Genomic DNA, 24,608 nt, shown 5'->3' on the forward strand with positions numbered 1-24,608 from the left:
AAAGTATCGACAAAAACCGAGTGCGGCCTACCGAGAGCCCACCGATCGTTATATTTGTATTGGGGCCTGCAAACGGGTCGGGAGGCGAGAGACAGATAGCGGTACGTTTCAGCGTTCGCTCGATATTTATCACGACACCGCACGGTGTCTTCATCCCATAGAACCTGTTGGGAAGTAAGAGCTTCATAGATGCACGCACAGATGGCAGTGCATAGAGCTTGCGTGGAAGTCCGCAAGATGGAGCCAGTGGCCAGTAGTCGCCAGGGCCAGTGGTAGGGCTCTCAAAGAAACTTACTGTTTCAGATTCCAATTAGCCAGCTACTAGTTAGGTCGACTATCGAGTTACCTTTATAATACGCGGAGTATTAATAAATCCCTGATTAATCTAAAAGAACCACTTATTTATTAACTCCTTCCAAGACGAGTTGGAGACCTGTTTGTACGAACACAACAGAACCGACGGGACATCGTGAATTTTTACGACATCATAGACATGAGAAATGTAATGAAATTAACTATTTTTAAGATTGAAAGTACTTTTTGGGTATTATCTTGATTTGATCTGAATGTAATTTTTTATACAACCTGCGTGTCGTGAGTCAAACTTCACTCTATTTGAGGAATTCAAATTTTAATTGGATTTTGGTTGATTTTGAATGCTTGTATCGTTAATATTGTTTAATGTATGTGTAAAACGTCTTTTGGTTTTTATTAAAAAAATAACTCATTTTATAAATATTTATGCTTTATGAATTATTTACGGTCTCGAAAATAAAGAGTGCAATTTTTTTTATTTATTTAAAAAAACTAATATTATATGTAGTTACCAAAAAAAGAACCGACTCTTAATCCAGTTAATTTTGGAACCGGTTTCACAAAAATAAAAGCCAGGGGGGTTGCTAAAGATTTTCTGATTCTAATCAGAATTTTGGTAAACTTTTGCCTACAACTACCGTTTTTCATAAGCATTAAAAAAAACAAATCTTTGATTCAACTTCATGAAGGTAAACAACAACTTTTTGCATTTAACATTTTTTTAAATAATGCTATTTGACGACGGTTCCAGTGACAGCAAAGGAACCGAATATCGACATGATATCGACCATCTCTAGAAAGGCGGGCTTTTTGACATTCGTCAAAGAATAGTCTGAAAACGAGGTTATTATTATGGTTATTATTATATCGTTTGTTAGTAGGTGATTGTTGTATAATTTGTTATTTTGCTGGTTTTTACGTCGATTTTACCAGTAATCGCTGAATAATCTACAATGTCATTTGAAAATCATTACCTGACATGTCTCTTCAAGGAAAGTAACGACAGTTCCAGTTCGGCAGAAATTTGTTCTGCTATGCGAAATTCCCTCGTAAGACTTCATACAGAGAGTTTAAAGAAGTAAGTATTTTGTGATAAATAGCTATATTTTGTGAGGATAAGCTAAACTACATATAAGAAGCAAATAATACAACTTAGAAACTATCTGGGGCCGATTTTTCAACCATCCTCTTTAATGTTGTTAATTTATGACTTATGCTTAGTTTTCCTTTATAAGCATTTATTTTATATTAATTTGCAGGTTAAGTAATACATCTACAAACCTGATACTTGCACAGAGAATACCTGAATATTCGAAATTTTTCAATGACAATATTGAAGAGAGTATTTTGAGGCCTATCGATTCACTTCTCAAAGGAAAAATTGATACAAGGCATTGTTCGGCCTGGAAAAGCAAACTCAGGTTAGTTACTATGTTAATTTTCTAAGTTTGTTTGATAAGGTTGCATTAAATCCAAAGTGCATAATTTTTATAACATAACAAGTTAATATTTCATGTTTTATTTTTGCAGCTCATCTAATTTTGATGCAACGAATATTGTTGAAAGGACCGTTGAATTAAGTGCACATTGTAGTTTGAATAAAAACCTTCCATGTAAATCTGACGCGATCTCAAAAGCTGATATTCATATTCTGTTACAGAAAAAAAAGCAAACAAATGACATCATGCAACCAAGTAATAATAATGCAAACATTGCTCAAAGTCATAACCCAAAAATTCAACCTGGCGGGATGACATTTTTTAGCTCTGCACAGCGTAATAATCAAGGTCCTGACAACAATTATGAAAATTTAAAAAATAAAACAAATGAATATAATTTAACTAACAAAATTCAAAAGACATTTCAAAATGCCCAAGCAAATCCTGTTTTGAAACCAACAAATAATTCTTACCAACCCAACAATTTTATTAGGACTAATTCTTTTGAAAATGCTGTTCCACGGGGTAACCAATCCAATAACCAACCTTACAAGACCAACAATCAATCTTATAATTCTAAAAATCCTTCTTACAATCTATCTTCCAATTCCAACAATGTCAACAATCCGCCTATCAATGAAACAGTACCGTCGCATCAGAATTCATTTAGAACTGCCCGTTCTGAACTCCAGATACAAAATAAAAAGAAGTATGGAAATTCCCACCAAAACTACCAGCAAATACCAGAAAATAATATAGTAAAACGAAGCCTTGGCACAACAAGATCTTCTGTTCAGAACAAGTTTGTTCCTCCTCTTTCATGTGGGTAAGTACCTAATCACAATACTATATTAAAAAATGTAAAACAATCTACTTCAGACAATCTTGACGTGTTAACTTTGACAAGTGCCAAAAAGAGGAATAATTTGTGCATTATCTAAGTTGTTACACATTTTTGTTGTTTGTTTTTGGGGTGTTATGCCGTGTTGCGCTAACTCCTTCTTTAGCCGACGTTTCGGACAGCGTTGCAGTGTCCATCATCAGGGCAGATCCGGTAGATCCGAAGATGTGATGATGGACACTGCAACGCTGTCCGAAACGTCGGCTAAAGAAGGAGTTAGCGCAACACGGCATAACACCCCAAAAACAAACAACAAAAATGCTTTTGGCCGTGAGAATCTAAAAACTTACTTGTTACACATTGGTTATATATACATTTACCATATTATTTAATTAATATCATTCCTCAAAATATTAATTCGGAAGCATATGAACTGCTTACTATGGTTTAAGGCCAATGAATCCACCTAGATTTCGCCGTTTATCTCATTTTTAGGTTCTATGAATTTGGCACATTATGACAAGTGATTGTTTTCGTCAAAACGTTTTAGCAAACTTGCCAAAAAAATCTCTAGTTTATAATTTATAATTTTATAAATATATAATCCTACAAAACTAACCTACGAAAGGGCTACAATTATATGTTTTTGAGTTACGCTCGATTACCGTTTCTCTTTTACCGTTTTGCATTACATAATGATTGACTGCTGCAACAGTAGGTAGTAACTAATATCTAAGTGTTACTGAAAAGGGCAAAAGGAATATTAAGAGACGCGATATATGGGGGACCCTAGTGAGCCCCCTTCGGGTGATACGTGATTTTTAATAAAGGCTAAACTAACATCTTCTAAATTTGAATTTTCTTTTCAAGTTTTATGGTTTGCCTTCTACTATACTAGTCCCATAGAGAGATTGTATGCACTTCATTGACAATCTTCCTAAAAGTCGTTCATAAAAATCTTCCTTCTCTCATGTCTTGTATTAAAACAAAAAAGACAGAAGATACTAGCATGCCGGATGCCTTTAATCATATTCCTATAGACATTTCGCGAATGTATGTTTCTTTCTAATTCGAACTTCAAATTTATGTCAACGTAATGAAATGGTGAGGTGACCACCCAATTTTGAATGTTGGAATTTTTAGAACACTTGAAAATATACATTAATTGATGTTTTCTATCGTTTTCAAAAAATACTATTTAAAGAATTTTTTGTTTATTATTTATAAAACATAACTAATTAAATTTTCGATATAATTTTATGTTTCTGCATATTCATAATTTTTTCTTCAGAGAAACATTTTCGACTGCACAAGTAAATCAAATAATATACAGGGTGTCCGGAAACTCGTAGTACAAGTGGGAAACTGGTGAATCTACATCACATTTGGAGTCGATTTTGTAGTATATTTTTTTTTATTTGAGCTTTCGTTATCGAGTAAATCGAGTTTGAAGTTGATTTATTTTTTTTTAAATTTTTTTTTTTTTTAATCAAATTCTTATAAATTATTACTGAAGATCAAAGTACCCAACTAATTAAAACTATTTGAAAGTAAAACAAATGAAGAAACTCGGATTTGAAGCATTATTTTGAAATCACCCTTCATTTAACCCGGTGTAATCATAAAATATTTCTGCTCTGCAGGGTTAAAACATCTGTTATTCAACCCTAAACACCAGAAAAAACTTTAACCCTAAAATAGCCAAAAAATATTTTTTTTTGGTTTTTTTTTTTTTTGAAAATGCTCAAATCAAAAAACTTTATGTTTTTTTGGGTTCCCCATGTGGTGTAGATTCTCCAGTTTCCCGCTTGTACTACGAGTTTCCGGACACCGTGTATATAAAGTGTTTGTGGCAGGCTGGTGGGCGCCGTAGATTTGATTTGTATACAAACCCACAGTTTTATTTCGAGGTTGATGAAATTTTGCACACTTGACAATTTTAACAGGTTCTGAAATGCAGACAGCAACATAATAATGGTTTTCTGTTTGTGGTAAGATTTTTGTATCATACTTTTCTTTCCAGAAATGAAGAAACGCCAATGGAGAGTGAAGAAGTAGAAGATGAAAGATTAAAACACATCGATCCTAAAATGGTGGAACTCATCAAGAGTGAAATTATAGATTCCAGTGCTCCCATAGGTAATCCTATTTTATTCTATGTTCTGTTTGGAAGTCTAGCACCAATGTCTTCAAATTGTCAATATTGTTTTTATCATGGATGTTAAATAACGAAAAACGCCCACTAATATTGTACAGAGGTTCCAATTTTTATGATTACCTACTGTTACCAGTTCTGTACCGTTTATGTTAAGTATGTTATGTTAGGTTATGTTTATGATGTATAATCAATTATATTCTGTCATTTGTTAATAAAAAAATGTTAATTGTGTATGGCCAAGATCACCCCTAATGGGTGAAAGCCAAAACAAATTTAATACAAAAATATATATAAATTATCCATGCTTTGTCTACTCTCATTAGGACGACTGCAAATCGCCAATGACATTTTTACTGACATTTCAATTCATTCATTTCATGATCAATATTGCAACAAAAAATATATAAATATGTTTCAAAAAGTACGTTCCGTGGTTCAGTTTACGATCAAACAACAAAAACACTCCCAAGTCATTTTTCAAGATGCCAAACAACGTTGACAGGTTTATAGTTAATAGTTAGTCTAGTTATTTTTGTAGGTTAGGAAAGATTATTTTTTAATTACTGTACGAAACAATATACTGTCCGTACAATAACTGTAGATACGAAGGTAGCTGGGTACACTTTTTAGCGTTTTCAGTCTTGGTAGATGTTGTAGAGCCTTTGTGGTGGAGTTTAATGCCACGATCAGAGAGGAATTTATTCCAGATCTGAACTGACGAAAGGAATTTATTACTGGCAAAAAACTGAATTTACTACTGAATAAAACACTTGAAAATATTTCTTGAGACTTTGGAGACTTGGATATGGTTTCTTCAGGAGAGAGGATTCTCTTTCAGAGGTAGTTGTTGAACTGACTTTGTATGGAATTCGGTTCTCTATTTATAGAACGTTTTCAAATCGAACCCTCTCGGAGGTGTTCTATCCTCTTTCGTGAGGAGTAAAGTGGTTAGGTATTTTTTCTCTCTGCAATTATCTTGTTGAGAGGAAAGTTATATTTTAATATGATACCTTTCACCAAGTCAGTTCAATCTACCAAAACCATCTCCCGCAGTCCCGTTTATTTATTTTATAAATAATTATACAAGTTTTCATATTGGGTTTGAAGTTAAATATCTTTGGTTTGAACATTTCCCAAAGGGTAACAAATATAGTTAGATATAATTATTCATGCAAATATATTAGTATATAATCATTTCTTGATGTTGATATTCATTTCGTTGTTATATCTTGCATCTTTTTCCCGTAAATCCAGTCTGATGATATCACAATTAATCACATTTGAATCTGTTATCAGTGTTTGATAAGAAAGTCAAGGTGATATGCCGGGCTGTGATTGGTTGGAGACGGCGGCCATCATGGAATTCCATCCGGGGAGTAGTGGAGGGGGTCCTACGTAAATACTGGGTAGCCCTCCTAGCCGTGGTCACTTCATGGGTTGGTGTGTCCGAGGGAGGTGCTGGATGATTATTTTCAGATGTTTTTCAGGTTCTGCTATTATATTCCTATGTAATTATCTTGATTAATCACATATAATACATCATTTGATTGAGTTATTTTGATGTAAAGTTTTCCAAATGTGTCGGCGACACGGTATCGAGCGGTTTCGGGGTTGAAGTGTTTTTGTGATTTTTGGCGTAAATATGAATTCTCTTGAAATATTCTGGAGGTCTGGATACGTATGATACAATTACCATTAATTACACAAAAAATTGTCAAAGTTGCCTCTAAATTTGCGAAAAATTGAATTCTTTAATGGCCTATATTTTATAATTCAAACAAACAAATAAATAAAGCAACACAAAAAAATCCGTACTAGATATTTGCTATACCTTTTGATTAAAAAAATATTATTTAGTTTGGTCAAGTATTTTGGCCTCAAATTCAAATTTAAGTTTTGCAGCTGTTCCTCTTAACACACTTCAGGCGGGCATGTTTTGCAGCTGTTCCTCTTAACACACTTCAGGCGGGCATGTTTTGCAGCTGTTCCTCTTAACACACTTCAGGCGGGCATGTTTTGCAGCTGTTCCTCTTAACACACTTCAGGCGGGCATGTTTTGCAGCTGTTCCTCTTAACACACTTCAGGCGGGCATGTTTTGCAGCTGTTCCTCTTAACACACTTCAGGCGGGCATGTTTTGCAGCTGTTCCTCTTAACACACTTCAGGCGGGCATGTTTTGCAGCTGTTCCTCTTAACACACTTCAGGCGGGCATGTTTTGCAGCTGTTCCTCTTAACACACTTCAGGCGGGCATGTTTTGCAGCTGTTCCTCTTAACACACTTCAGGCGGGCATGTTTTGCAGCTGTTCCTCTTAACACACTTCAGGCGGGCATGTTTTGCAGCTGTTCCTCTTAACACACTTCAGGCGGGCATGTTTTGCAGCTGTTCCTCTTAACACACTTCAGGCGGGCATGTTTTGCAGCTGTTCCTCTTAACACACTTCAGGCGGACATGTTTTGCAGCTGTTCCTCTTAACACACTTCAGGCGGGCATGTTTTGCAGCTGTTCCTCTTAACACACTTCAGGCGGGCATGTTTTGCAGCTGTTCCTCTTAACACACTTCAGGCGGGCATGTTTTGCAGCTGTTCCTCTTAACACACTTCAGGCGGGCATGTTTTGCAGCTGTTCCTCTTAACACACTTCAGGCGGGCATGTTTTGCAGCTGTTCCTCTTAACACACTTCAGGCGGGCATGTTTTGCAGCTGTTCCTCTTAACACACTTCAGGCGGGCATGTTTTGCAGCTGTTCCTCTTAACACACTTCAGGCGGGCATGTTTTGCAGCTGTTCCTCTTAACACACTTCAGGCGGGCATGTTTTGCAGCTGTTCCTCTTAACACACTTCAGGCGGGCATGTTTTGCAGCTGTTCCTCTTAACACACTTCAGGCGGGCATGTTTTGCAGCTGTTCCTCTTAACACACTTCAGGCGGGCATGTTTTGCAGCTGTTCCTCTTAACACACTTCAGGCGGGCATGTTTTGCAGCTGTTCCTCTTAACACACTTCAGGCGGGCATGTTTTGCAGCTGTTCCTCTTAACACACTTCAGGCGGGCATGTTTTGCAGCTGTTCCTCTTAACACACTTCAGGCGGGCATGTTTTGCAGCTGTTCCTTTTAACACACTTCAGGCGGGCATGTTTTGCAGCTGTTCCTCTTAACACACTTCAGGCGGGCATGTTTTGCAGCTGTTCCTCTTAACACACTTCAGGCGGGCATGTTTTGCAGCTGTTCCTCTTAACACACTTCAGGCGGACATGTTTTGCAGCTGTTCCTCTTAACACACTTCAGGCGGGCATGTTTTGCAGCTGTTCCTCTTAACACACTTCAGGCGGGCATGTTTTGCAGCTGTTCCTCTTAACACACTTCAGGCGGGCATGTTTTGCAGCTGTTCCTCTTAACACACTTCAGGCGGGCATGTTTTGCAGCTGTTCCTCTTAACACACTTCAGGCAGGCATGTTTTGCAGCTGTTCCTCTTAACACACTTCAGGCGGGCATGTTTTGCAGCTGTTCCTCTTAACACACTTCAGGCGGGCATGTTTTGCAGCTGTTCCTCTTAACACACTTCAGGCGGGCATGTTTTGCAGCTGTTCCTCTTAACACACTTCAGGCGGGCATGTTTTGCGCCGGCGGACCGCTGGTGACGGGCGAAAATAAAGATCCCACGTGAATTATTTTAATTTGTTTTAAATCGCTATATCTTCGAAAATAATAAAAATTTCTACGCACTAACTCAGCATACCAAAGCTATAAAATGACTAACTGAAAAATTACTTATTTCGTTAATCTTCAAACGCTTTGCTTATCAAGTGTCAGGTATTCAATAATAAAAGGTCCCTCTTTTGAAATACCGATGTACACGAAAGACTCGAATATAAATATAAAAAGAAGAATTGTATTGTGATTTGATAATTATGAACATATAGTTAGGACCTTTAGAAAGAGATTGGCATATAATATTCATACAAAAACATTAGATAGTTTATTCTTTTCTGCCATTGAAATGAAGCCAGCGCAAAAGGTAAAAATACCTTTCCCGTCGGAAGTGTGCTAATTATTGTTTTATTTAATTTATATTATACCAAAAATTACACTCGCATGTGATCAGCCGTCAATTTGATGGTCGCGGTCTTTATAGGTATGGAGCAGTACCCGGTCGTTCTAGTGTCAATAAGCTGCAAACAATTTATTTGACTAACAATTGAATGAATATAATATCTAATTGTAGGTTGGGACGATATAGCGGGACTGGAGTTTGCCAAGACGGCCATCCAGGAGGCTGTGGTGTGGCCCTTGCTGCGGCCAGACATCTTCACGGGGCTGCGGAGGCCCCCCAAGGGCATCCTGCTATTCGGCCCTCCGGGAACGGGAAAAACTTTGATCGGTAAAACCAATGATAATAGAATCACAGCGAAATGGGCCAGAACCATTACATATTAGTATGAAACTGTGCTCCAATATCATACCCACAGAGACACCCCGCTTTTATTTCTAACTACACACCAAACGCATACCTTTCATTGGCCTCGCCACTTTAACAGTCGGCAAGCTTCGGTGTAATATCTCCCTTCGTTTCTATTATTTTCTTCCATTAGTGGTTGGGAGCAGTTGGGACTCTTGTGCGGTTTCACATAAAAAAGCTAACATTTATTTGTAGTTGGTAAACCGAATATTTTAATTGACATCTTTTTAGAAGAATTTTTTTTGTATCATGAACTTTGCACAACTTTTTTCCTAGACATTTTAGGTCTGTGCAACTATTGTCTATGCATTCTATGCAACTATTAGCTCACAATAACATTTCCATCATGAGCTATGATGCTTTGTAAAATTGAATGCTGTAAATGTGTACATAGTATAATTTTAGTTGACGTCATTTGTCACAAGATGTTTAGGGTAATCTACTAAATGTTGGATGTGGTAAAGTGCGGTTTTCTATTTGCTTACTCTTTTCCAATATTATGATAACCCATAAATGTGCGATTGCAGGTAAATGCATAGCTTCATCGTGCTGTGCAACCTTCTTCAGCATCAGCGCATCCTCGCTGACTTCCAAGTGGATTGGGGATGGGGAGAAGATGGTCCGTGCCCTGTTCGCTGTGGCAAGGTGCTACCAACCAGCGGCAAGTATAGGGTTCTCCAATAAGAGGTGTTATTTTAAATAGCCCGCTATTTCGGTAGAAGTTACTTTTGAAGCTGTCATTTTTTGACATTTGACAAGTAGAAACTACGCCATTAACCCTTGAGACGTTGTTGATTTGCACGGATCGAACCTTCTACAAGCTTCCATTTTTTCAAAGACAATAACAAGCACTATTTCGTTCTCTTTCTGACATAAAAGAAATAATTAATTTTTAGATGAGAGGAAGAGAGATATATGCATTTTAATAATGTGCGGTCGTTCTGGGACAAATATGGTCTTAGGAGAGTATAATGCGCGCACGGCATTTGGGACTGTTTGGGTCTTAGAAGGTCCCAAGGGTTAATAAAAATGGAACGATACACGCTTCAACAACGCATTGAAATTCATTATTATTAATTATTAGAATTCCATCGAAAAATCATCTTGAGTTATGAGGCCCATTTCCACCTCGGTGGCTCGTCAACAAGCAAAATTGTCGCATCTGGGGCTCGGAAAACCCAAGAGTTATTGTTGAAAAGCCTCTCTATCACCATTAATTTGAGTTGAAACAAAATTAGGGCAGGTACTTTCAGATACTCTAGATTTACAACAATATTTCCATTTAAAAGAAAGCTTTATATTTCACTTTTACGAGCCTTGTTTTTCTTTTACAAAAAAGACAAGTTGATTTGTAATATTAATTTTAATGGGAGTAGGGAGAATTCTAATATAGTAGAGCCTCGGTTATCCGTACCCAGTCTAATCCAAACTGCCAAATGACCCTTCTCCTAACATACAGAGGCGGCTAACGCTACGTTTTTATGGATGTAATTATGTTAATTTTATGTTATGTAAGAGCGCTTGCGCTGTGTCCATGCTACTCTGTGCTGCATGTGCGTCACATGGTGTTTTAGGTTATAAACATGGTTCCTACGCCAAAACGAAGATGATCTGTCATTTTCCGATAAGATGTTGCTGCCTAAATTAAGGGATAAAGATTTTTCTTGGTCAATAAATATAACCCGCCAGACTAACATAGGTTAGTTTATGACTATGTAAATGTGTTTTATGATTTAGAAGTTCATTAAATATAATTTTCCTAAGCAAGAGCTATTAATTTAATTTAATCTAATATTCTATAATCCAATGCTTCGCCTATCCAAATAGGTGTTGTTTTTCATTAGTTTGGATTATCGAGGCTTTACTGTATTGTCAGGTTATTTGTGACCTGAGAATTAACTAAAAATAATGTTTAATTTGGTTATTCTTCAGGTTGTCTTCATTGATGAAATTGATTCTCTCCTAACCCAAAGAAGTGATGCTGAACATGAAGCCACCCGTAGAATCAAAACTGAATTCTTGGTTCAACTGGACGGTGCAGCTACAGGTAAATTGCTATGAAGTACACATTTCTTTTTATCATAAAATCCTCAACTTGACTTAACCCCCCAAGCTAAAGTTCGCTTTTGGGAACAACTCGTTTGATCTCATAGAATTGTTGTATCTTTTTGACTTTTTGAATAAATGGCATACAGAGCTCCGGGCCAATAAGGCCCCTTTCTCTTTCAACATGAGTTTAGAATTGGTTGTAGGAAGAGATTTTTTTTTAGTTGGTTTTGTGAGAAGATTTGTGTGCAATAAAATGGCTGCAGTTAGGGGGGAAATTTTCTAAGGATTTGTTTGGGTTTTTTATGTTTTGTAATGGTGTTTGCGTCGTATTTGGCGAGGCAGTTAATTGAGGGGTTCGTATGGGTTGGAATGCCCGAGTAAAAAGATTCCGCGAGACTTATGATGTGGTTCTTAAGGAGGGGGACTTCGGAGTCTCGGTGAAGTTGGGAGACCCTCATCCACTTGGGGGCTCCCAGGGCTGAGCGAATGACTTTATTTTGGAATGTTTGCAATCTGTTTAGTTGGGCTTTTGAAGCGTGGGCCCAGATTGGGCTCGCGTAGGTTAGTTTTGGCCTAATCGTGGATTTGTAAATCAGGAGTTTATTTCTTGTAGATAGGTTTTTGTTTCTTTTAGTTAACATGGGGAAGAGGGATGCAAAAGTTCTGTTGGCTGAGATTAAGGTTTCTGTGATGTGTTTTGCCCAGGTTAATCTACTGTCGAGGGTGATGCCAAGGTATTTAATGTTATTTTGCCAGGGGACTTTTTCTCCGAATAACTGGATGTTGGGGGGTCTGGTGGGGCGTTTGCGGGAGAAGACACAGGCGGCACTTTTGGAGGGATTGATACTAATGCGCCACTTTTTGAAAAATGATTCTAATTCTGAGGCGTGGGCTTGGACGCGACGTGTTGCTGTTTTTACGCTTAATGAAGTTGACATGACTTCAGTATCGTCTGCAAATTTACCTATTTTGGTGCGAGTGTCGTAGATGCTGGGAGTGGGGATGTCGCTTAGGTAGATGTTGAAAAGGGCTGGCGAGAGAATAGAGCCTTGAGGGACACCAGCTCTTAGCAATCTCACAGTGGAAAAGATTCCATCTAGTTTGATTCTAAATTTACGGTTTTTCATGAAGTTTGCTATGAGTTGAAGCATTGGGAGGGGGATACCGAGGAGGTACATTTTATAGATGAGACCTCTGTGCCAGACTTTATCGAATGCTTTGCAGACGTCTAGGGAGAGGATTACTGTGTGTTGGAGTTCGTTAAAGCCGTTTGTTATTTGCTCGACCACCCGCAGAAGTTGGTGGAGAGTGGAATGGCCCGATCGAAAGCCGTGTTGGAAGTCAGGGATGAGTTTAAGTTCGTCAACTATTGATTTGAGTCTGGAGAGGATGAGTTTTTCTAATATTTTGCCTGTGCAGGGAAGGAGGCTGATTGGTCTGTGGTTTTGGGCCTGAAGGGGGTCTTTGCCGGGTTTGGGGATGAGAATGACGTCGGCAGTTTTGTAGTCTTGAGGGAATACACGAAGTCTGAAAGACGCGTTGCTGATGGCTGTGAAAGCGCAGATGGCTTTGGAGGGGAGGCATTTGAGTATTTTGTTTGAGATTAAGGACCGGTTGTTTCGGAGAATTTGAATAATTCATCAAATTTCAACGCTCATTTTCAAGTTCTGTGAAAGATTTTTTCAAGTTCTGTTTTTATTTCAGTTTTGTCAAGCAACTAGCCTACAATCATATAGTAACAGAACTTGAATAGAACTTTCACAGAACCCGAAAATGAACGTTGAAATTTGATGAATTGTTCAAATTCTCCGAAACAACCCGTCCTTAGTCAGGACCGGGAGATTTTTTTGTCTTGAGAGATCTTATGATTTTGGAGATTTCCTGAGGGGTTGTGAAAGGGATTGGATTTTCTGTTGGGATTTCTGTCAAAAGGGATGAAACTTTGGAGTCTACAGTTGAAACGAATTGGGGGTCATCGTAGGTCGTGGTCGGGGAGAATTGGTCTTCGAGACTGTCGGCAAAAGTCTCGGCTTTGTCTCTGGAGGAGTAGACAGTGCCTTTTGGGCCCGAAAGGGGACATATTCTGGTGGGTGGCTTTCTGAGGGACTTGGAAAGTTTCCAAAAGGCAGTTTGGTCGTCGTCGAGAGTGGAGATGAAGTCGTGCCATAGGTCGTTTCTGTGTTTTAGAAGTTCGACTTTGACCTGATGGGCGAGGCGGTTCATGCGAATGCGATCGATCGGGTTTGAGAATCTTTGCCATTCTTTACGGGCGTAGTTTTTTTTCCCTTATTAACTCTTTTAATTCTGCGGGTAGATCGGGGCGGAGTTTATCATTCGCGACTTCGACGGTGGCAAGGTCTACGGCTGATTTTATGTCGTGAGTGAAATTTTTTGTGGCTAAATTTAGGCTTTCTTCGTTGGTGATTGAGGTTTGAATTCTTACTGACTCTAGGAGCTTGGGGAGTTTTTGCCATTGAATTTTTTTACGTGTGGGTCTATGAGATGGTACTGAAGGTAGGGAGCCGTCGGAGAGAAATAAGAGGACTGGGTCGTGGTCTGAGGACAATTTTTTAACGGTTTGAAGGGTGTGGAGTAAGGGGCAGTTTTTCATGATGATTATGTCGAGGACGTCCGGGTCGAAATTCGGGTTGTTGGAGAAATAAGTGGGTATGTCGGGGGCGGTTACTATGAGGGGTTTGTCAGCGACGTAGTCGAAAAGAAATGAACCCTTGCGGTTGGTCTTGCGGCTGTGCCACGAGGCGTGTTTGGCGTTGAGGTCACCGGCTATAATTGTGGGAAGGGTGCTGTCAAGAAGTTGGTCGAGGTCCGGGGCAGTTAGAGATCTTCTGGGGGGGCTATAGGCAGAGATGAATTTAATTGGACCATTGTTTAAGGTGTTGATGACGATGCCGGTGGTTTCGATTATTACGGATGTGGGGCAATTTATAACGCAGTGGTCTATGGAGTGTTTAATGATGATAGCGGTGCCACCGCCGAGAATTGTTGTATCTCTCTTATTGTGATCAAAACGGTGTTAAAAAGAGAAAACACAACAAGAGTAATAAATTTATCTACTAAAATAAGTGTGATTTTATATATTTCAGGAATTTTAGTTACATAAAACGAAAAGTGAACCATTTTATTTTCTTTTGATGTTTGTATTAAAATTTTTTTTTTTCCTTTATTCGGTGTTTTTATTGGTTTTTACAGTATTTAGGTGTGTTAAAACCACCAAGCTAGGCACATGCCTGTGTTATGTTGGTTTTTTATTTAGAATAATATTATATGAGAGCGTCTTTCATAACCTTCACAAACAGTTTTTAGTTTTCCGATACATTAAGGACTGGTTGTTTCGGAGAATTTGAACAATTCATCAAATTTCAACATTAATTTGCGAGATCTGTGAAAGTCCTATTCAAGTTCTGATATTATATCATTATGGCTAGTTGCTTGACAGAACTGAAATAATAACAGAACTTGAAAATATCTTTCACAGAACTCGCAAATTAACGTTGAAATTGGAAGAATTGTTCAAATTCTCCGAAACGACCCGTCCTAAGAAACATTCCATTTATTTGAATTTTATTGCAGCAGAAATTCTCCCACCGTTTGACAGTATATGGAGTTAATATTATTCTAATTTGTCGTTTCTTCATTTGCAAATATTGATTTTTTTATGTGTCCAAAAGCGCATGGCAAGTTCCGTGACAAATGTCATAGTTTTTCATTTTCAAAGGCATAGTACTGTTTTTATTTGCAGGAGAGCCTCATATGACTTAGTTTTATAGTGAATAATGATGGAGTTTTACCTACCATTAAAACTCTTATTATGTTGCCTTCCTCATCCAGAACATATATATTATGTGAGAGACGACATGTCGATTCTTGTCATAGTGGTCTGATCCTACTTCCTTTTTCCTGTTTTGGTAATCCTGGGATGACATCATCTACTCGCTCTGTGATTGGTTGTTTGTTTTGTCACCGGCAGTTGGCGTCTCGCGTCGTTTCATTTGTCAATTATAATCTCACCAAGCAGTGATTAAATATATGTTCTGGATGAGGAAGGCAACATAATAAGAGTTTTAATGGTAGGTAAAACTCCATCATTATGTACTGCCGTTCCTCATCCAGAACATATATATTATGTGAGAAGTGTTTGTTATCGCCTTGGTGACAGAACTGATGTCAATTGTGAGAGGTTATAGGTTCAAACAGATTTGTGAGAGATGGCAATGTCAAAGAGTTACCTCCTTCCATTACCTCCCTTCTGTAATGTTTTGCAAAAGTGTTCTCGCTCTTCCAATTTCCTCTTTCCAGGATCTTTTCAATGGGGCAATTTTCTAACCAGCTCAGTGATGCTACAGCAGACCTTGTACTCCCTGCTGATTTATCAATGCCAGCACTTTTTAGTACTGTTTTCACCCATCCTCCAATTATTGTTCTTGAGGCAGGTTTTGGCGGGCCCGTCGTTGAAATAAATACATTTGGTATGGAATTTGATTCTTGTCTTCTTACTCTAGATAAGGTGCATACTTTACGGAGCCAATATACTGGATCTGTAGCTCGGTCTGAGGAAGCTTTAAGCTTCCATCCCGACTGCTGACGAGTAGTAGAATCAGTTTTAGATCCAAAAGCTGGCCAAAGTATAATATGGTCCCCATTGTCCACGAAACTGTCTGGTGTGTATCGTAACAGAGTAAGATCGTGCACTCTTCGTCCAGATGCGAGTAAAAGAATGACAGCGCATCTTCGAGAAGCCTCAAACAGAGTAACTGTCTCTGTAAGGTTTTCTTTCAACCATACAGTAACTTGTCTAGGGTCCCAGATAGGCAATGCTTTCTTCTTTCTAGAAGTATTAACTATACCTTTCATCACTTGTTTAACTAAGGTATGGCTGCTTAGCGATTCACACTCTGGGTTGGTTAATGTTGAAATGGCTGACTTATGAAGAGCAATGGTACTAGGAGCCAAGCCTTCTTTAAGTTTTAAATTGGCTAAAAATCTTGCCAACTGGGAACCTGAAGGATCAGCTATATCCACCTTATTCTTGACACACCATTGGCCCCACCTCTTCCATGCTAATTTATATGCGGTGACCGTTGAAGATCGCCATCCAGCATTGAGGAGGCCTCTCTCGTGTTCTGACCATTCATTGAGCGCTCCTCTCCAGCCCCAATCTTCCATACTTCCATCTCCAGTTTTTGAATCTGAGGAGGATGAAGACCTGTCGAGATATCCACCAGGTTGTCGAGTAGTTTTCTAAAGAACTTCGCAATTGCCCTCCCTGAAATCGCCTGGGCTGATTGTCAATTGTTTCGGGGACGACGGTGCGAGGTCTGCCCACGCCCCGTCGGCCTCCGAAATTTCCGTCCTCTGCTGGAAGAGGAGGAAGGGCCAGAGTGGTGACCGGGGTCTGCCCGCCGGTACTGATATGGAAATTGGGTGAAACCCAGATTTCCTGCAGAAGCACATTGAGTCTGTGTTCTGTTATTTGGCCTTGACACAGATTCCAAGTCAGATCTCGCAGACCCCAAGGGTTGCCTCGCAACCCTTGGGGTCTGCGAGATCTGAGCCCTGAAGACTTTGCTTGCCCCACCAAGTCTCTGCAACTGGGAGACAAGCTTGTCTTCATTAAAAAGGTTTTTTTTTGCGATACCGTTGGAGGAATTTTATCCAGGGCTGATTTCTCCGATGGAGTTTTGCACAACTCCAGGATACGATGGCGTCGCCGCTCAACGATTTCCGCCCGCTTCCCACAAGCTATCTGAAGGATTGCATCGTTTTTTGCAATACTTCCCCCAAGGACATCCTGAAATTTCTCCGCTAGGGTCTTCGGCGAAAGTTCGGTGTCAGGCTGACAACTCCAGGTTAGGACGCTCTGTATAGAGTCCTGGATGACCTGCCTTTGTTGGAGCGCCACGTGAGTGATTGCTGCAAAGGCCCTTTCCATTCCTGTGAGTTGAGCACATGCCGGCGTGAGGGAATTGAGCTCGCAATTTACTTCCAACTCTTTGAATCCCGGGTCTGCTGCATATTCTTTTAATGCCTTTGCGTAGCGTACGTTACACCAACCGGGAGTATCAAAATTTTGCAGGCGCTCCACCATCTTTAACATAGCATCTGTCGGTGCTCCCATTAACGGTTCCTTTAACGCAACTGTGGGATCCGGCACACGAAAAATCGGAGCAGCGGATGTACCACAAGCACTGGTGCCTGGCGCGTCTATAGGGGTTGACAAAGACTCGCCGTCAATTTCGGAACCCTCAAACTCACTCGCGTCAGAATTGCCGGCGGCCGCGGCATCTCGCCTGAACACGAAACGCTGCAGATCGCTTAACTGGCGCGTCAATTTCTTGAGCATCTTCTTTTGCGATCTCTTTTTGCGCCTCTTGTTTTTAGGCCGCGAACAACCCGAACTCGAAGACGAATCCGAATTCTCGCTGCGACGTCTGTGTGTAGAGGAGGAATCGATATCCTCGCTACGGCGTTTGTGCGTAGATTTCGTCGGAACTACGGTAGACATTATGACGCAACAAATCTGACCGTTATACTGCGTTCTTCCCGCCAAATGCACAACGCGTAATCTACACAAAGCACTATTTTTTCTTTTCACGAAAAGGAAACACTCTCAAGGAAGTTATTTCACTCGTTTTTGAGTTATCTCAGCACTTATGTATTTGAAAAAACTTAGCGCGAGATAATTCGACCACATTCGAAAGAATTTCGATGTCAATTGACAAATGAAACGACGCGAGACGCCAACTGCCGGTGACAAAACAAACAACCAATCACAGAGCGAGTAGATGATGTCATCCCAGGATTACCAAAACAGGAAAAAGGAAGTAGGATCAGACCACTATGACAAGAATCGACATGTCGTCTCTCACATAATATATATGTTCTGGATGAGGAACGGCAGTACATAATGCTTATTTAGCTTGAAAATATGATAAAACTCGAGAATATTTTCGTATTTCTTCATTACATTGTATTTTTTGTAACAAGTAGAGAGAAAAAAAAACATTTCTCTGAATATGAGTAGCTATCCTGGGGAAACTACATGATATTTATAAATGTATAAACTCATTATCTGCCAAAGTACAATTTACTAGAACATCATTTTGCAAAAAACAAGTAAGTTATTATGAAAATAGTGTCAGGCAGCGCACGGCGAGCCTTTTAGTTGGCACACTAAGGACGAGTTGTTTTATAGGAATTCAAATGTAACATTGTCCTCAAATGACCATTCAGCGCCATTTTGTTTTTTGACAGTTGAAAGGTCCCTGTTAAATGCAGATTCAGCAGAAGAGGACAACTATCATGTTAACCTTTTGAACGCGTTAATATGCTCCGTTTTATCTATACCCGTACGCGGTACATATTTTCAAATACCTATGCATGCAATTAAATGTCAAATTATAGCATTCTGGCATGATTTATTGGACTATATAGACAGAACAGATTATTCTCCACAATATGAAAACAAATCCTCGTGTGTCAACACTCTTAGATGTTTATAAAAACAAAAACATAAAATTTCATACAAAGACGTACCGTATCTTTTGAATGTGGTCCCGCCATTCACTCGGCGTCATAAATAAACCACTCTCGGTGTGTGTGTACTTAGCCCACTGTGTTTATAGACACAAAAGGGACACCATGATCACTTATCATTCTTAGTTATGAAAAGTTGTGAATGACAAACTAGTACTAACGCCATCTGTTGACAAAAATGTAAACTAAAGGACTAAAAGGCGCGAAGAGGCGCACTTGGTTATCGATCTTTTTTTATGAAATAAAATTTTATTTTTGAGAAATTCTTGTAGATGTCAGCATCGTGATAGTTCTACAAATGTCCAAGTGAGCAAGAAATACATTTATGACGAAAGAGAGCGGGAATATCGGCCGTCAAAGTTGCCGTATCAACTGTTGATACAGCCGCGTGTGAGTATAGACTTTTTGCCGTAACAACAGTTGATACGGCCGCGTGCAAAGAGTTAAGCTTGTCAGCTTATTACAATTTTATGGAAAGCTGAAACGCACCTAGAATTGGCGTTTAACGGGGACGTTTCAAATGTCAAAAAAACAAAATGGTGCTGAATGGCCATTTGAGGACTTTGTCAAACGTGAATATCTGCACAATAACTGGGCCTACACTACACTGCCTGGATGCTAAAAAGTTAATATTGTCAGTCTAGTACTAGCCATCTACTCCTCAATACGCAAAGAAACTCATTGAAGGAATTAACAGGACTATTGAGAGTGACAGGACACTGCCATCTCAGAGGAGCTCAGAGTGGAGATCACAAACAGCTTTAGGGAATGTAAAGTGTATGAAGAAGGATTGATTCATCTATGGTGGCAATGTTTCATCTTGATGGGAAAATGACTCACGTACCTGAGATGCCATTTTGTACAACTAGGCGAGAACTAGGAGACACCTAATGATGACCCTGATGATCTTTACTAAAGTCCCTGCACTTCTGTCTAAAGAAATAAATGGAACATGGGAGATACAATAGAACTGAAGTATATGCAGAGTGTTTCCAAATCAATCACAATACATATAAATAAGATCAGGTATCTCCAAGAAGGCACTGCAATTCTCAGTATCAAGGTACCAACTAAAAAACCATCACACCTTTTCCCCAGAAGAGTAGGCAGAGAGGATAGACTGCCACACAACAACAGCTGTCTTGATATACATTTTTTTTCTTTATTCATATAAATGTTTTCTACAAAAGTTTTTACATGATTATCGATTACCAGACTAGGCAGGATGCCCTTCCTATTACGGTACACTATTTACTTCATTCAAATTAATTCATACTCTTCTGTTATCCCGACTCCTGACATGACCTGACTCAAGTATTTGATTCGCATGGTCATGCCATGTATTCGCATTATGTATATCATACGTTCATTCGCTCCACATGTCCAAGTCGCGTAAGCGTCCCTTTTTAAATATTCACTACGCTTTCTCAGCCTGTAACAGTGTTAAACTACTGCATTCTGTCTACTTTAATTCTTCCTCTGCTGGTTCCTTGTGTTACTGCCATATATCAGGGTTGGTATCAGCACTCCATTGTGGACTGCTAGCCTCACTTCTTTGGGTATTTTTTTTTTTAGCTGTTTGTATAAAGGCAACAATAATTCTGTAATGATGATTGTACATTGTTGTTTTTGTGTTTTAGGCGATGAAGATCGTCTCTTAGTAATCGGAGCGACTAACCGACCACAGGAACTGGACGAAGCTGCTCGAAGGCGTCTAGTGAAACGATTATATATACCCCTACCAGATGTTAATGTTAGTATTGCTGAATCTTTTTTTCTACCACCATAATATATGTATTTTTAATGACTCCTGGTTTGAAAGGTTGATAAGTTACAATAAATTGAGCCCTTCTGCGGAAAAAAGTATGTTCTGAGATATTGGCGGTTAACCCTTCAGGCTTCTGACATATCGCCCGTTACATTTTTTAAAGAAGCTGTCAGAAAGTCGGAGAATTTGTGTGTATTTCAGCTTCTCGGTAAAATCCAAATAAATACGATATTATATAAAAAATTAAAAACTTTTTTTGAAATACACTTTAAAATTTTAGTACTAGAAATAAACATATAAATTTTTTAATATTTAAGTTTTAAATGCAAAAATAAAAGGTTTTTTAAAAATGGCTCGCCTTACGTTTTTTAGTCTAAACACTGGACTAAAATTACTGATAACAAAAAAAAACATATATTTTAATATACAAATGTATTCTTAACATTATAGCCACCTTTTTTGTCATTTCATATAAAAATAATTAATAAAAAAATTACAAAACTTCATAAATTTTTCTCTAAATGTGGCCCGAACCTTTGGTTTGATAGAGGTATACATTTCAATTATTCTGTGGTTAACTTCTATATTTAAATATAAAGCTTGATGTATGGAAGTGAGCCATGGAACTGGCAAAGAAAGGATGAAATTAGATTGAATGCTGTTGAAATGAGATCCCTGAGGCGTATGTGTGGTAAAACTATGTACGATCGCGTGAGGAATGTGGAGATCCGGAAAGAGTGCAAGGCTGATGTAAGCGTAATGAGTAAGATCAAGAAAGGGAAGCTTAGATGGTTTGGGCATGTAGAGCGAATGAGCGAAGAAAAGAGTGTAAGGAGAATATACGATGCAAATGTGAATGGTAGCAGAAGTCGGGGACGCCCGAGGAAGACATGGCACGACCAAGTGAATCAGATACTTGAGTCGGGCCATGTCAAGAGTCAGAACCATAGAAGAGCATGTATGAGATGATGTATGAATGTGAATGAGGCAAGGAGTGTGTGCCAAGACCAAGTTGTTTGGCGGTCCGTCCTCTCTGCCTACCCCTGCAGGGAAACGGCATGATGGTTAGTTAGTTTAGTTTACATTTCTAACTATGGAGGTAAGGGAAACACAATGATCTCTATGAGACCATGTGAGTTGTTAAAAAAAGCAAACAAATTGACTACAGGTACTAGCTGTTTATTCCCTAAACTAAACAAATTAGACTGAGTAGTTAAACATTTCATTTGACTGTAGTGAGAGTGTACACATTGAAAGTTAAATAAATTTATATGTAATAAGGTATTTCAATTAGTAGACAACACGTTTTACGTATTTTTACCAATTTTATTTTGGTTGAACCATACTTTGATGGTTGGTGCATGTTATTATGTCTGTTACTAGGCTCGCCAGCAGATAGTGCGCCGCCTGATGAGTTCCGAGCGTAACTCCCTGACAGAGGAGGACATGGGCATGGTGGCGCGCCTGGCCGACGGCTTCTCGGGGGCTGACATGCGCTCGCTTTGCTCCGAGGCGGCATTGGGGCCCATCAGGGCTGTGCCCCTGTCGCAGATCACCAACATTCAATGCGATCAGGTCATTACATATTCATTTAACTAAACTTGCATCATATCAGTTTAACCTTAGCTATGCGGCTCTTGCATGTGTGATCCATCGGCGGCTATCCCTGTACACAGATATATCATCGAAGAAGTTTCACTAAAGCATGTACATTGTGTCAAAATGTGCCCCATGGTTGAAATGTTGTAAGAATTTTCTTTGTATATTATTCGTCGACATATCAATAATTCTAAAATTAACTTTAATGTTTTTGTCCTGTATTTATTCTAACCCCTGTCACATTTGATTGAAGATCCAATCGATGACTTTCCCAGCAGCAATATATTGTTCATGATGCTTGATGTAAAATCAAAAGTTTGATCGAACACTGAAACGGGCCGAGAATAAACAGTTAACATAAATGATTCAAATGTCAAGAATTTAAAATGTCACTAAATTTTTTAATCAAATGGGACAAAATTTGAAACAACCAAATCGGATAGTTTCACAGAATTAACAATGAACAATTCATCAATTTTCAAGTTCTGTAAAGGTTCTATTCAAGTTGTGTACTATATCATTATTGGCCAACTATTTCACATAACTGAAATAATAACCGAACATGAATAGAACTTGAAATTTGATGAATTGTTCAAATTCTGTGAAACAATCCATCTTAGATCATAAACTTTTCAATTGCTTGAATATTTACTTCTGCGGTATTTAGATAGTAATTATTATTTAAACTAGGGATGGGATCGTCCAAATTCGTGACACTTAAGTTGAAATTAAAAAAATAATTTTCTGAATGATGAGGAATTAAGGAGTAATCTGAATTCCTCACACAATCAGTTCCAATTTTAAAAATGACGCTAAATTTAAATCAAATCCGAGTTCATTAAACCAGAGTTATACAGAAAGAAACTGAACCCACAACCGAAATTAGTATTTTTGATATCAACTTGGAAATGAGGAATGATTTGCCTTTAATTGTCATTATTATATATTTTTAACACTGCCAATGTGGCCGTTAGCTCTTTTACTCTGATCTCTTCAGTAATATTATGTACTTGTCTAATTTCAGGTGCGACCGGTTAGCGTTGATGACTTTAAAAATGCGCTGGGCAGAGTAAGACCAAGTGTTTCTGGAAATGATTTGGAACACTACATTGTTTGGGATAAAACCTATGGCTCTGGATCTCAACGTTCCTAAAAGCAGCAGCCCTATGGAAATAACCAAACTGATATTTATTTTTTAATTTTTACTTACTCATTCATTTTCAATAAAAAACACACAACCTGTCTTCCACATAGTTTTTATTTAGATTAAGGTTATGGACACATATTATTAGCTCGGCATCGGATCGTCATTGCCTCGCCGTCAACGCAACACAGGCACGTCACCGGAGCTTCTCAGAACTTTCAGGGTGTCGGTGTGGCTGCGGCTGGGTGATAGGTCGTTGGGCTTATACCGTCACCTGGGGAATACCACCGCTTGCTATCCCCGCGGTGACGACGAGACGTTAGTGCGGCACAGCGTAAACGTGGTAACTGCGAGTTGACCACGACACGCTTTCCGTTCACTAGCTTGTCCCGAGGCGAGGCAATGCCGTTTCGATGCCGATTAGTGTGCTGTAGCTTCATTCATAGAATTCTGAACAGCTTTAGGTGATGCGATGCTGATCTGGTGCCGGGATTATATTATGCGTTATCACCTTTAACATTTAATAATCGGTTTCAATGTGTATGTACAATGCAAAAATACAATACAACATTTTTCTATGCAATCTCGCAAACAAAGTGTTGAAAATAAAAAAGTTTGAATACATATTAAATTACAAAATATAGATTCATCAATATACACCTGGCTCAAATGGGTGCTGTTTTAAAGTTATATCTTTATATCGTTGAATGATCTTGGTGTTGCCATAAAACAATTTAAACAATTGCCGCGCTCTCCTTTTTGCTATATCTATTCGACTCCATTTGACAAAATTTTACTAATACATAAATATAATTTTCAATGACTAATTTAAGTAATTATTTCTTGGAAAGTATTATATTCGATAAGTTCCCTGGGCTGGGTGCCCCAAATAACAACATTATAACTAAACCCTCCAGGCACGGATACAAAAGACAGGGTGACGTTATCTTGCTGAAGTCCCCCTGTGAGTATTTCAACTGTTGCATCTTGAACTCCATCCACCTGCACTGCCATGATGTAGGAAATGTTGACTCCGGGACCCTCGAATATTATGGTCCTTCCAACCACAATGCTACTGCCAGAAACCGACCTTCTAAAAAAACAATTTATAGTATATTAAGAGTTGTGAAACCACTGAGTAGAGGAGCAAATGAATATGAGGGAAATTGGGAAAACATGAAAGGTGGGTACTTATAAAATCTAAAAACTTTCAGTACTACGGCAACACCAATTTTAGAAAAAATATTATTTTAGGTACATGTGTTATGTTACGTTTAACTTCCG

The 24,608-nt window shown here is 38.7% G+C and overlaps 1 protein-coding gene across 1 annotated transcript; it reads left to right on the plus strand.

The window, feature by feature from the left end:
* Positions 1-1,145: 1,145 nt before the first annotated feature.
* Positions 1,146-23,388, plus strand: LOC149421713 (fidgetin-like protein 1). The gene is made up of 10 exons (XM_089634500.1): positions 1,146-1,393; positions 1,575-1,736; positions 1,846-2,580; positions 4,619-4,734; positions 8,977-9,132; positions 9,738-9,871; positions 11,143-11,257; positions 20,454-20,566; positions 21,965-22,156; positions 23,205-23,388. The coding sequence occupies exons 1-10, from the start codon at positions 1,269-1,271 to the stop codon at positions 23,331-23,333; spliced, it is 1,977 nt and encodes a 658-aa protein (XP_089490626.1). The 5' UTR covers positions 1,146-1,268; the 3' UTR covers positions 23,334-23,388.
* Positions 23,389-24,608: the final 1,220 nt, after the last annotated feature.

This window comes from Hesperophylax consimilis, chromosome 8 (genome assembly GCF_061612785.1).
Source record: "Hesperophylax consimilis isolate HC1 chromosome 8, BYU_Hcon_1.0, whole genome shotgun sequence".
NCBI classification, from domain to species: domain Eukaryota; kingdom Metazoa; phylum Arthropoda; class Insecta; order Trichoptera; family Limnephilidae; genus Hesperophylax; species Hesperophylax consimilis.

Excerpts from the sequence above, each read along its gene's own strand:
- LOC149421713 (XM_089634500.1), top strand. The coding sequence starts at position 1,269 with ATGTCATTTGAAAATCATTACCTGACATGTCTCTTCAAGGAAAGTAAC. Across the intron at positions 2,581-4,618 it reads GTTCCTCCTCTTTCATGTGG|AAATGAAGAAACGCCAATGG; the intron begins GTAAGTACCTAA and ends TTTTCTTTCCAG. Across the intron at positions 4,735-8,976 it reads AGATTCCAGTGCTCCCATAG|GTTGGGACGATATAGCGGGA; the intron begins GTAATCCTATTT and ends ATCTAATTGTAG.